We start from the raw sequence: 14,140 nt of genomic DNA on the forward strand, positions 1-14,140 counted from the left end.
ATTATAAGATAATAAAATATTTAATTTTATTGTATAGACATTAATTGTTATTTCTGAAATTTGAAATTTATATTAATTTTATTATATTATATGGTGTATATAATATATATTGCATAGAACTTAAATGTGATTTTAGATATAATATTACTAAATTTCATCAAAAATATATTAAGTGTTAAGAAATATATTAAGATAATTCCATTGTGAGTATAAAAAATATAATAATAGATTCTTACTTATATAAAATATATATACATATAAATTATTAATTTATAGTATTAATGGGACCATCTATTTACATAGAATTTTCTAAAAAAAATAGTATCTTATTATTTTATCGATTTGTGTCAAATTATGAACCGGCTCAAGTTGAGACCGACGAAATTTATTAATTTATAGAAATTATTAATTTATAGAGTAATTTATAGAGGTTCGACTGTATATGTTAGGTTAAAGCAATATCGCTATTTTGAATTTTGGATTAATAATATTTTATTTTAAAAACAAGATAATTATTATAAATTGTGTTAGCGATTAAATTCGAGAATATCCTTAATAAATAAAATATAAATAATTAAAATCGAATTTTGGATTAAAAATATTATATTTTAATAACAAGATAATTATTTTATAGTTTATGCATGGAGAAAAGAAACGTCGGAATGGTCTTAAATTGTGTTGTTATTTTGAAATAATATTTTTCTATTAAAATTAAAATTAAGATATGAAAAAATTATAATTAAATACTAATCAAACAAAAAAAATTTATATAAATATATTTTTTGAAATATTTATAATATGTTAAGGTTTATAAAATTTTAATACAACAGCAAGTATATATTTTTTAATAAAAATATTTCATATATAAATAATTTTATTTTTTGATTAATTGTTTTGAAAACATAAATAAGTATTTATCTGCTTTTTGACTTAATAAAACATAAACTAATAAGTATTCGTGAAACGATTATGCCCGCATGTGCGGGCAAAACACCTAGTAGTTAATTATGTTTAGTTGTAATTTAGTTTTAAATTTATATTAAGGAATTTTTTTAAAGAAAATGTAAACATAAAATGAAAAAAATTATTTTTAAAGTTTACATTTAAATTTAACTTTAAAATATATTTTACATTTTATATTTTAGTGATTTATGGTTTAGAGTTCGAAGAACATAAGGTTTGGGGTTTAGATTTAAAGGCTTGTGATTAATGATTTATAATTTAGTTATTATGTTGAACTGCTGTACAGTATATAGTTGGGGTACATACTATAGGAATTATATTTTATATAAAATTTAAGGTTTGATGCTTTATGATATAGAGTCTGAAGTTTGTAGTTTATGGTTTAGGAAGTGAAACTGCCATACCACAATCAACCTCCACAACCCACTCATACCGCCTGAGACACAAGAGAAAGTCCATGAGACAACATGTCAACACGAGGAAGCCGCGGAGGAGAGCTAGCCAAAGAAGTGGACAGCGAGGCCATCCCCGAGCTGGCTGGAACCAACCATGAAAACCATTGTCGCACATGTGACAAAAGCAACATAGGACCTCGATGCCACAATGGATAAAGCACGAACACACAAAAACCTAGGAACTTCACCACCGATCGACCACACCTACCGGAAAGGCTAAAATGGTTGCATGGAAGAGAGAACCCTCTCACAAGGCTGTGAGGCGTTCAGAGAGGCGGAGCAGAAGATGAAAGCTAGCCAGCTAGGTACCATGTGAAATATGGGAGAGGGGAGCATTGGGAGTGCACTCTCTCCATGCACCAGAAGTTGATCAACAACCTGGTTGATATATTTTGATTTTATAAGTTTTCATCGTTTGTTTTTAAATTTTTTCGAGCCAACGAGTTAATTATTTAAAAAAAAAAAAATCAAATTTGTTAGCTAGGTTCAAAGATTTTTAAAAATAAAATGAGCTATATTAATCGCAAACAAACATAAAACTTATAGAATTGTGCATAATTTATTAGCTGAAAAACTTCTAGAACTTACCATTTTTATTGAACACTTGTTCTATATTGGCTAATTAATATGATATATGTATTTGGATATATACTAGTTAGCGCGAATTTCCCAGTACTATGATATAAATTTGGTAAAATTTTCTATAGACTGAGAGTAATTAGTCAGACCAAAATATGAATTCTAGTGCTATGAAAATTTTAAATGAAATGAAAAGTCATGTCATCACATGGTATTTGCTTTATTGTGACATTGCAGATGAAGGGCCACAATGTTAGATCAACATGAAACACTTATCTTAAAACCCCTTGACGTTCATCAACCCATCTCTGGGAACTCATCGTTTTATTTATTTAACTATTCAAAATCTACTTCAATTATTCAACACATTTTAAATATTACAACCTTTTTAGGACCCCACTTATTTATTTATCATAAATAGGAAACTTTATTAGTATAAGAACTAACAATCTCGAACTAACATTCATATAATAGTTTCTTATATAATTTCATTGTAAAATTTCTAACGACGACTAAAAGCATTTCCAACTTCATTTCACTTTTCATTTTCCATTTTGCAATGGAATAGAAATAAGTTTACTCCTAAATAGACTAATCATACACATTACTCAATTTTATTCCTAAATTAGTGCAATTATAGAATAATGTGTAGTTTAATTTTGAAATTACTCAGTTTTAGAGAACAAATAGAGTAATACACTGTAGATACTCTAAACATTTGCAATTAGTAGTTTTTGATATAATATAACCATTGAATATATCAAATTATGGGTTTGATTAGTATTAAATACTCCCTCTGTTTTTAAAAGATGCATATTCTACACTTTTTACATATATTAAGAAAACTCATTAAATATGCATTGTTTTTTGTGAATAACAATTTTTCATAATTTTTAGCCAATAGAAATTCAATAAACACCATTAATTTTTTTGAAACTTACAATTTTTCATAAAATCATACATTGAAAAAGTAAAAAATGTATATTTTTGAAACAATTTTTTTTTTCAGAACATACATCTTTTAGGAACAGAGGGAGTAGTTATCAGTTGAAAAAAGATGGCAACTAATAACAAGAGAACTAATTTTCAGAACGTATATATGGAAAATGATATATATATATCATCTAAGAGACACACTATGAGTATGAGATGATTGAAATGTAGTGGAAAACTTGACTTCGACACTGTCGTTGGTACTAAGATCCGTTAAAGTCGACTCGATGCGAAATAAAAACGAAGGCTCGGAAATATGTGATTATAGAAAAAGAAACAAAAAATGGTTTCGAGATTTGTGGTTTAAGTGGCATTGAAACTTATCGCTTTCTTCCCCGTGACATCATTGTCGAGGTTTATTGCTCTTTATTGTGGTCCTTTGGGACTATTTAAAGCTCTCTTATCACAGTCTCAGTTTCTATACACTTTGTGTATTCAAAGACCCAAAATACTCCCTCTTATATTCGTCCCCCTCTCTTTTTTTCTTCTTAATCTTTTCTTTTCAACTTTAAACCTTATCAAATCATAAAGGCTATATACCTACTTGCCACATAGCTCATTTCTCAATTTCTTAAACTATTCTACAATCCAGTCAGAGTATATAAACAAACAACTTAAGAGTTGTTTTGCTACATTGTTGAATATGTCAAACAGAAGATCAAGGCAGTCTTCAAGTGCTCCCAGGATCTCCGATGATCAAATCATCGACCTTGTAACTAAGCTCCGTCAGATTTTACCGGAGATTGGCCAACGTCGTCGTTCCGATAAGGTATCGCACACATAGATTATACGTAAACATATTCACTTTTTTGTGGTCAAGAATATTCATTTTTGGGAGTAAAAGATAGAGAAATATATTCATTTATTAAGACCATTTAACATTATCCCTCATGTAAACCTCTTTATCGAAAACAAACGTTTTATTTAAAAAAAGACAGGACACAAAAATCAAACAAAAGAAAAAAAGAAGTCGGTACTTTTTGACTCCGGGCATCAAAGAACATAACAATACTCTTTTCTACAAAAAAGAAAGAAGAACATAACAATACTCACAAGATTTTCCTTCCACATAGACATACATTTTCCATCAAAACCATCGACATGTATCTATCTACATACACAAAACATGCATGGATGTAGATATATATACATTAGTCGCCCTGAATATTTTCAGACCGGAAGCAATGAAAGAAAACAAGGCCTATTATTTGGGGACGCTCTAAATAATTCACCTTTAATAAAAAGGGATATGTAAAAAATATATATATTAGGAGAAATGCTAGTGTAGAAATCGAACTCTGCACCTCCGTCTCTACTTATAGCTTTCAAAAACCACTAGACTATAAAACGATATTTTAAAGCCGGAAGCCTAAGCTTCCATAGCTTCGCTCAGGCCGTCTCTGTTAGTCATGACTCATGACACTTTTTGATTAATTATAGGTCTCAGCCTCCAAAGTTTTGCAAGAGACATGCAACTACATACGAAACTTGAACAGAGAAGTTGACAACCTCAGCGAGCGTTTGGCTCAGCTTCTCGAATCCGTCGATGAAGATAGCCCTCAAGCGGCCGTCATTAGAAGTCTACTCATGTAATCTGTTATTATTTTCCATAAAATATATGTAAGCTAATCTTCCTTTATTTCATGAACTTTTATAAAGAAATGAGATTGATCTTTAGACCTAGAAGCAGAACCGTTTTGACTTATGTTTCCCTACCCGCCATTTTGGCTACATTATAGGGAAATGGTACTACATTTCGTTAATACTATAAACAGAAAATGTTACTATTAAAAAAAATTAAGTACAAAGACTGAAACAAAATTTAAGCCGCACACCATTTCTGTTAGGATTGGACATTTACCCGTTAATTTCGATTCGATTTGTTTTTTTCAATTCGATTTGAAAAAATCCAGATATATCAGCGAGTCTACAAAGCAAAGAAAATATTAAAAATTATTATCCGTTAAAAAAATAACAAATACAAAAAAAAATTAGGGTCGGATATCCGCTTTCTCCGACTTTTATACAAATAGATGTATATCTACAACTGAAAATAGAATTTCAAATGTATGGTTTATGTAATTATTAATTTAACATATAATTTTGTTAATTTTGTTTATAAAACTACTTATAAAATTATTAAATTAAGAAAGGGATATAAAAATTACAATTTTCTAAAATTTTATGTTTTATAAAAACAATTATTTAATTAAAAAAATTATGAAACATATAGTTTCACTAATCTTTATTTTTTAACTTATATTACGTAAAATATATTTTTAAAACAAACTTGTATAGTTTTTTTTATAGGATTTACTTGTATTGAACAAAGTGGATGAAATATCCATAAGTATCACAAATATCTGTAATTTTTCTGAATATCCGCAAAACCAGATAAATGTATTTTTCCAAAGTAAAACAAATCAGAGAATTATATATCCATAAAATATGAAAAAATCACAATACTGAAAAAAGGAAATATCTGATCCGTTCTCACCCCTAATTTATATATATGTGTGGGCCGTTTTTATTATTACTTTTGCAGTTAATTACAAATTATTTTCCTTTCTCATAGCGATCGACATGATAATATCTTGTTAAATATGTTTAGATTATTCAAAAAAATAATTTGATTATTAAAGTATTTTTATTAAAGAATGTTAATTTTACCCAACATCAAACTTTTAGTTTACTATAAATGCATTTTTCTAAGATTTACCAACAGAAAAGAATAAAGACATAAATATATTTAAAAGAGTTATGGAGTTATTCTTATGTCAAATTAAAGCCTTGGCCTCGCCAAATAACAGGATAAAACTGAGGCTGTTTCTTATTATTTTGTCGATAGACTTTGTGTGTATCAATATCTTCCGTGCTCTTCAAATGATTTGGACTGTAGTTTGAAAAACATACTTCATTCTAAAAAGTGTTTTTTTCCATCCAATGTTCTGGATATATGAGTGAGACTATCCTAACCAGTTGAGTACCTCTCCTTTAATATTCCTCGCACCAACATTTACCAAATGGAGTATATTTAGAGTACCGACATATATATGAAAAAGACATATATATGAAAAACAAATGCTTTCTATTGGAAATGGATGTTAACACAGAATGCAAGAAGTATACAAATTTATATTCCAGTTATGCGTCCTATCTTCGGTGTTAACAGACGATTAGTTTCGTTTTTTAATTGCCACCATTTAGCTTTAGAAGAGAATGTCGTCTTTAATTTCTCACCTTTAAACCACCTAAGAGGATTATATTCTATAGAGATAGCATTGGCTCTTTTCTATGCTATTTAGTTATCCACCATATTCAGATTTCAGAAGATTTGCTATATATATATGTCTTCTCATTAACAGTTGAAGTATCCGAGATGCCTAAGTCTATTTGTCCATGGCGTCCCAGAAAATCTGACAGTCGACCTAAGGTAGACCACTCATTATGTAGAAAGAAGTGCATTCTCCATTTCTAATATCCACTATACGAAAATATTCAGAGAAGAGTGAAATAATGAGAAAAAGAATAAGAGAAGACTACTTTTTGGTTCAGTACTTGTTTGAGTAAGAGTTCATATGTACTTTGAACGATATTTCCAAGATTTAGTCTGCACATTTATTGCAGAAATGAGGTCACTAGATGGATATGTCAGATGAAATTAGCTGAGCTGTGGGATGGATATTATAGTTGCTAAGCTACAGTCTAGTACATGGAAGTGCCTTTGAAATTAACACCAATCTGATGTTGCCTGCAACATTGCAGAGGTGCTGACAATATTTTTAAAATTGTTTGAGTCTCCGCTATTTTTAAACCTCTTTCATAAGACTATTTTATGTCTTGTTTGAGGAAAATCGATGGATAAGTTTGGGGGAGTTGATCTACTATGGATTTTACCACTTTTTTATGTCATAGTATATGTTCTATTAAGAGTTTTTATATTATATTTGGAGTCTATTTTAGAATCTTTTCAGGTTTAGATACGTTTTGGAGCACTGTGGAGTTTATAAAGCTAAATGGAGCTTTAAGGGGAGAAAACTAGTAGATGAGCAAATGAAGAGGAGACATAGTCAATACACAGAGGAAGGTTATGATGAATTATTGATTATAGAACCGCTAAGGTTATTATCTAGAATCCTTCAACAAATTGATCTTATTGCTTGCATTCTAGAGTAGCTAACTAGGATCTTGAACTTAGGATTTGACAACTGCGAGAGTAAATTCATACCTGAATATAATTCTGCTGAGCTAGGTTGTTAGGCGCAGTGTGATATGCTCAAATTATCCCTAGAGCAACTTACTCTCTAAAATAAGAGAATATGTCGTAGTACTTAGGAATCGAATCACAGAGACTCTAAGATCCCACAATAGACTTTGTTTTCGAAATAAAGCTAGAAAGTAATACTAGAAAGCAGTAAACAAAGAATTAAGTGTTGTAAGTTATCAAGATGAGATGAAGTTAGACTTAGGTGAACCCTCATGTATAATGGATATGTAAACTAGCTATTAGGGATTTATTAAAAGATTTTTTCTGGAACTCAAACTTGAATTATAATCTAGCACCTTTCGTATATAGAGATTATCTAATGTTAGACCTAGGAATCCAACTCTTGTATGTGAATCCTTGGAGAGTGTCGATCGATACTTTTTATGGAGTGTCAATCGATACTGCTTCTAACTAGGGCTGAGCAAATAAACCGAACCTGAAAACCCGAACCGAACCCGACCCGATAAAAATAAATCCGAACCGATCTGAACCCGACATAAATACCGAATGGATCTTGTTTTATGGTATTTCGGGTTATGGGTATTATCCGAACCGAACCCGAACCTAAATGGATACCCGATAGAACCCGAAACATTCAAAATTTCCAAAAAAAACTTGTACCAAACATGATCTCAATTCCTAATATGTATTCAAAATATATTGAACATCTAAAATAATTATCTATTATATGAATATTGATGGGTGAAGGTGGCGGTTGAAGGTTGAAGGTTGAAGTTTTTAGATTTGGGTTTTGTTTTCATTGAATAATGTTTTTCATTTCATGAGAACTTGATTTTCGTTTTATGCTTTCATTTATTTGATTTTCTTTCGATCAATAAGTATGTTTACCTTTCGCTTGATTTTGAATGATCACATTTGATGTTCCTTTTTTTTTAACCGATTTTATTTATGTTTTGGTTACAAAATAGGTAGAAATCAAGTATTTTAAAACCAAAAAACCGATTTTACTTACTTTTTGGTTACAAAGTAGATATAAATCAGATACATTTAAACCGAAGAACCGATTGGGACCCGAACCCGAAAGTACATCGGGTTGTACCGGTTCTTTGAAGATTTACTAAACCCGACCCGGACCCGATAGAATCCGAACCGGTCCCAAACCGAATTTTCATATAACCCGAATGGGACTGATTTTGATAAACCCGAAAAACCGAAACCCGATTGGACTAAACCGAAACCCGATTGGGACCCCGAATGCCCATGCCTACTTCTAACAAGCTTTAGCGAATGGGTTTCATGTGTTCTATAACCACCTAGATCAACTCCCGTATGTATCTAGACAGTTAGATCATCCTTGTTCCATTCAGGGACAATACCAAGCTCTAGCTTGCGCCAATTAATCCTAAGATCTATGTTCAGGTTGATCAATCCTAGACTTAGCAATAAGAACAACTAGATGAAGAACTAGTTAAATCACCCTAACAACATTACATGTTTAACAAATCATCATATAACCTTTGAAGAACCATAAATCTAACAATAAAACTACTCAGACATATTCATAGTAAACATTATTATGGTCTGAATAATATTGCAATAGATAAAATAGAAAATAAAGTAAGGAAACAAATGAGTTCAAGATCTTCTCTCTACGAAGGTGTTCAAATCTCTCTCTCTAATCCTAAGCTCTCTCTCTAGAAAGGTATATGGTGTGCCTCCAAGCGTAATAAGCGTAAAAGCAGTTTTTCTCACAAAACAATAGATAACCCTAATAAATAGCCTAACACGTAGCCAGTTACTTATGGTGCAAAGCAAATTTTGAAATGAAAATATTTATGTATTTTATATGGTATATATAGTTTAATTTAAACGATATTAATATATATATATATATTTTACACTTAATATTTATTAAATGAGACTTCTTACTTATATGATTTTGTAATCATTTGTATTTTATCATAACAAAATTTAAACCATGGATCACAAAAATTTGAATGTGAGACTTTTAACAGTTTACGTAATTTACAGTAGTTTTTAAAATATCAAAATATAACATATACAAAAAATCTAATTTTTAATTATATGGTTAATGTAGTTTTTTAATTTATTTCATTAATTTAAAATTAAACAAATATGATAGAGAATACACAAAATTTTATCAAATCTTAATTATTCAAAATCATTAATTTTCATATATACTTTAGTCACATTAAGAAATTTTGTAATTTTTATTTACAGAAATAATGAAAAATATTAATAATGAATTTATGGTTAATTTAATTAAAAAACTTGTTATGGACCAACCTATTTTTCTAAAGATTCTAAGACTGATTGTGGTGATGGCACATTATTACCTTAAATGTTGTAATGATTCTCTTCTGATATATAGATGATTCTAAAGTTTTACTAATACGAAATCTAGACCTGACTAAAAAGTCTATATATGGTAGAATCTTCTTATAGATTAGTTCTATGTTCTCTACACAGTGTAGAAGTTGCAATCTACGGATAAGAATAATCATATTTCCCAAAATTTAGTTACAAAATATTCTAAAAATATTTTGAAATCCTTTTACTTTCCTAAAACATGTACCTTCGATTGTTTACCAAAAAATCAAAAAAAAATTGTAATTAAGCACTTATTCTTCATCGAAATGATTGTAATTTGCAACTAAGCTAAAACAAAATATGCAATCAGTCGCCACTGCTAGTCTGCTATTATCCCAGAGATGTACAATAGTAATTTTTCCATTGCTGCATCGGTTAAGTTTGTCATAACAACAACTATTGATTTATTTGGTTATAGAAATTGTAAGAACAAAACAAAAAACAAAAACTTGTGAAGGTTTTATAATTTTCCCAAACGAAAAAAGCTTGAATTGCATAATAAACTAGTACCATTTGATTTCAGTCTTTTCGTCTTCTAAGAGACTTTGAGTATTTGTTGAAAAGCCTCATGTGGTATATCAACAGAACCAACTCTCTTCATCCTTTTCTTCCCTTCTTTCTGCTTCTCAAGAAGCTTCTTCTTCCTAGTTATGTCTCCTCCATAACATTTCGCAAGCACATTCTTCCTCATCGCAGAGATTGTGTCTCTCGCAATGATCTTTGAACCTATAGCAGCTTGTATCATTACTTCAAACATCTGCCTCTCTATGAAGTTCTTAAGCTTCTCAACAAGCTCTTTACCCACGCGGTAAGCTTTCTGGTTGTGAACAATAGTTGCTAACGCATCAACTGCCTGACCGTTCAAGAGGATGTCCAGCTTCACAAGATCAGATTTCTGATACTCTGCATCCTCGTAGTCGAAAGAAGCGTAACCTGATGTTAGGCTTTTCAACTCATCGTAGAAATCAACAACTACCTCCCTCAAAGGTAACTGGTACTTCAAGAAAACACGTTGCGCGTCTATAAATGTGTACTCTAGCTGCTGGCCTCTTCGGTCAGAGCAGAGGTTGATCACAGCTCCTACGTACTCACTAGGAAGGATGATTGTGGCGATCACCGTTGGCTCCCAAGAAGCTGTGACTCTGTATTTGGGGTTTGAAGGTAATGCAGCAGGATTCTGCACTTGCAACTTGCTCCCATCTGAGTATTCGAAGGTGTAAGGAACGGTAGGGATCGTGGAGATCACTTGTGTACCGTACTCTTGTTCAAGCCGTTGATGAAATACATCCATGTGAAGCAAACCGAGGAAGCCACATCTGAATCCCATCCCAAGAGCTGCGCTTGTTTCCTTAGCCACCGAGACACTTGCATCGTTACACGTCAGTTTCTCTATGGCATGAGTAAGTGCTTCAAAATCAGATCCATCAGCAGGATAAACGCCTGAGAACACCATATGCCTCACCGGCTTGAAACCTACATTCCACCGATAAGCTCATCAAAAAGATTGTCAATTCTCGGTTACAAGAGTAGCATAGGAGAGAAACAAGTACCTGGGAGAGGCTCCACAGTGGTTTTTGTTCTGTAGATTGTGTCACCAATACGTGCCTCTTTCGTGGTTCGCATGCCGGTTACTATATAACCAACCTGTCCTGTGAGAAGCATTCCCGTAGAAGTAAGCTCAGGGTGCATGATCCCGACATCTAACACTTCATAAGACTGGCCAGTGGCAGCGAACGAGACCTTATCTCCTTTCCTCAGCATTCCATCAACGACAGAGACATAGCAGACGACACCTTTGTACTCATTAAAAAAGGAATCGAACAAAAGCATCCGTAGAGGAGAGTCACTGATCCCAGGAGGAGGAGGTATCCGTTCTATAACCGCGGGAAGCACATGCTCGAGCCCCAAGCCGGTTTTGGCAGAGACTAGAAGGACCTCATCCGTGTCGAGATCAAACATGGACTTCAACTGAGCTTTGACACGGTCAGGATCAGCTGTTGGTTGATCGATCTTGTTGATAACAGGTACGACGGTGAGGTTAGCTTCGAACGCTAAGTAAAAGTTAGCCACGGTTTGTGCTTGAACACCTTGAGCCGCATCGACGACCAAGAGAGCTCCTTGACAAGCGGATAACGATCTAGAGACCTCATAGCTAAAGTCAACATGGCCTGGTGTATCAATCAGGTTCAGAAGAAAACCGCTCGCTTCTTCATCTTTAACTTTGTTTTCATACAACATTGTCGCCGTTTGAGCTTTCACAGTGATTCCTCTCTCCCTCTCTACCTAAACACAAACATCCACAACTACTTCATTACCCATCACAGACTCAACATATCCTTTCGAGTCTAAGGAAGAAAGCTCGTACCTGCAATTTGTCGAGATATTGAGGCTGGCCATGGCCTTTCTTGATGGTGCCAGTAAGTTCCATGAGACGATCGGCCAAAGTAGATTTTCCATGATCGATATGAGCAATGATGGAGAAGTTTCGGATCTTGTCGGAAGGAAACTGTGTCAGATCAACGGCGGGTTCTCTGGGGTTTTGCTTAGAATCTGAGCTGAAACCGTAAGCTGGGTGCAATCCGACACATAACGGATCTCTTCGGTTGGGTTTGACTGAATTGAACAAGAGTGACAATGCTTGTCTCGACGACTTTAGGGTTTTAGAGGCTCTGTACATAGAACCCATTTGGGGGTTTTGCAAAAGTAGTGTGAGTCGGACAGTTTCAACTCTCAACACCACAAAGATGTTTAGAGAACACATCGTCTATGCGACACCGTTTTTGAGCCATTGCAGATTTAATATAAACCGATGTTAATGCTTGAACCGGTTGTCTTTCGAGATGCTAAGCTATATTTCATACGAACAAACATGAACATAAAATGAGTCTATTTCTAACTAATTCATCAAAAGTATAACTAAACTAACACTAATGGTTTCACATAGTCATGGACATTCGTGTATCCAATTGAATTTGTTTTTCTTGGGAGCATGAAATTTGATCCTATTCAATAATTCTTAAACTTTGGTTCAAATTTATTTCGATTTTTTTCAAATTCGGTTTTGATATTGTTTGATTGGTGACATGTGTTACCATTGATTAAGTTTGAGTTATGAGTATAATAGAAAAATATTACCAATCATGAATTAGTTTTGAGTTTTTGAGTTAAGATTAGATTTATAATGCGTTTATACTTGAGTTATGATTTTGAGTTAACCCTTTAGTAAAATTGATAAAATAATTCAACATCAACCAAAATACCATGTGTTAAGGTTTGAGTTAGCAACTTTTATTTTTCTACTAACTAGCCCACCTTCTTGTTTTTTTTTTTTGTCATCAACATTACAGATTCATATTGATTCTCTAAATCACACCGGAAATGTTGATCCATGTGAACGACGAAAGACGTTTGTCTTCTGACACTAACTAGCCCCCCTTCATTTTGACCATTTTAAACTAATCAACCTTTTAATACTACAATTCTATAGTTGTGTACGTGTTTAGCTGTTGAATTTAGGTTATAAATTTTTTTTTACAAATTTCCATTCTAATTGTTTAAAATTTTCCTACAATTTTAATTATTAATTTCATTGATGATTAAAATTTTTATATACATAAAATTATTTATATACATGGGAAAATTTTATTAAATATACTACATAGATTTAATTATTTTTATTTTAAATAAATATTTTTATTTTATATAATTTCTATAAAATTTGTAAAACATGTCATATTATTATTATTATTTATATTTCATGATAAACATTAGACATCAAAAAATCATCCATATATTATTTAATATATTTCATGTTAATATTTTTAAAAAAAAAAATCTACTCTATTTTATTAAATTTATACTAAATATCATTTTAATCATTTTTAGAGTATTTTTTTAAATAATACAATTTGTACATCAAAAATGTTATCAGTCAATAAATTTAAAACGATAGTAACTCATATTTTTACGGTGAACTCACTACGTAAATCTACAGTTTCTACCACATACATTTTACTGCGACTTATATCGACTTACAAATATTATTGTAATTCAACTCTAATTCAACATCCAATCGGAGATATTAACACATTTTAAACCCAGTTGAACTCGTTATAATTTCGGATTCTGTTCTACATCGGCTTTCGGTTATCTAAATGTTTGTTTGTGATTCAAAGTACACATTTTAGTTCACAAACTTGGAAAATCGAAATAATTTTCACCAATAAAAGCTTGGTGCAATTATGTAAACTTCAAAATAAAGCAATTGTTCAAATTCATAAGCAAATGTATTGATACACTACAAGAAAACAGCGGTATTCTGACGGACATTCCGGCGGAAAATGAAATCCTCGGAATATCCCGAGGAATTTCCGAGGATATTCCGAGGAAACGCAAAATTTGGTTTCCTCAGAATATACCGACGGAATTCCGAGGAAATATTAATCCGTTGGAATATTCTTATGGAATACCGAGGAAAAATGTATTCCTCGGAAAAAACCAAGGAATTCCGATGATATATTATAGCCGTTAG

At 31.8% G+C, this 14,140-nt stretch overlaps 2 protein-coding genes across 2 annotated transcripts; one reads left to right on the forward strand and one right to left on the reverse strand.

Annotated features, from left to right (window-relative positions):
- Positions 1–3,142: 3,142 nt before the first annotated feature.
- Positions 3,143–4,673, forward strand: LOC106422861 (transcription factor PRE1). The gene is made up of 2 exons (XM_013863650.3): positions 3,143–3,759; positions 4,431–4,673. The coding sequence occupies exons 1-2, from the start codon at positions 3,634–3,636 to the stop codon at positions 4,581–4,583; spliced, it is 279 nt and encodes a 92-aa protein (XP_013719104.1). The 5' UTR covers positions 3,143–3,633; the 3' UTR covers positions 4,584–4,673.
- A 5,278-nt stretch (positions 4,674–9,951) lies between these two features.
- LOC106422909 (translation factor GUF1 homolog, mitochondrial) lies at positions 9,952–12,354 on the reverse strand. Its single transcript, XM_013863690.3, has 3 exons — positions 11,975–12,354; positions 11,160–11,892; positions 9,952–11,082 (listed from the first exon to the last, which is right to left on the reverse strand). Exons 1-3 carry the CDS (start codon positions 12,293–12,295, stop codon positions 10,145–10,147), a joined length of 1,992 nt encoding a protein of 663 aa, XP_013719144.1. The 5' UTR covers positions 12,296–12,354; the 3' UTR covers positions 9,952–10,144.
- Between the last annotated feature and the right edge of the window lie 1,786 nt (positions 12,355–14,140).

The sequence above is a fragment of the Brassica napus genome, chromosome C6, assembly GCF_020379485.1.
Source record: "Brassica napus cultivar Da-Ae chromosome C6, Da-Ae, whole genome shotgun sequence".
In the NCBI taxonomy this organism is placed as follows: Eukaryota; Viridiplantae; Streptophyta; class Magnoliopsida; order Brassicales; family Brassicaceae; genus Brassica; species Brassica napus.

What these genes read in the sequence shown, in the direction of transcription:
- LOC106422861 (XM_013863650.3), top strand. Translation starts at nt 3,634, where the DNA reads ATGTCAAACAGAAGATCAAGGCAGTCTTCAAGTGCTCCCAGGATCTCC. An exon ending in AACGTCGTCGTTCCGATAAG is followed by an intron (nt 3,760 to 4,430) that starts GTATCGCACACA and finishes GATTAATTATAG; the next exon opens with GTCTCAGCCTCCAAAGTTTT.
- LOC106422909 (XM_013863690.3), bottom strand. Translation starts at nt 12,295, where the DNA reads ATGGGTTCTATGTACAGAGCCTCTAAAACCCTAAAGTCGTCGAGACAA. An exon ending in AATATCTCGACAAATTGCAG is followed by an intron (nt 11,893 to 11,974) that starts GTACGAGCTTTC and finishes GTTTGTGTTTAG; the next exon opens with GTAGAGAGGGAGAGAGGAAT. An exon ending in CACTGTGGAGCCTCTCCCAG is followed by an intron (nt 11,083 to 11,159) that starts GTACTTGTTTCT and finishes GGTGGAATGTAG; the next exon opens with GTTTCAAGCCGGTGAGGCAT.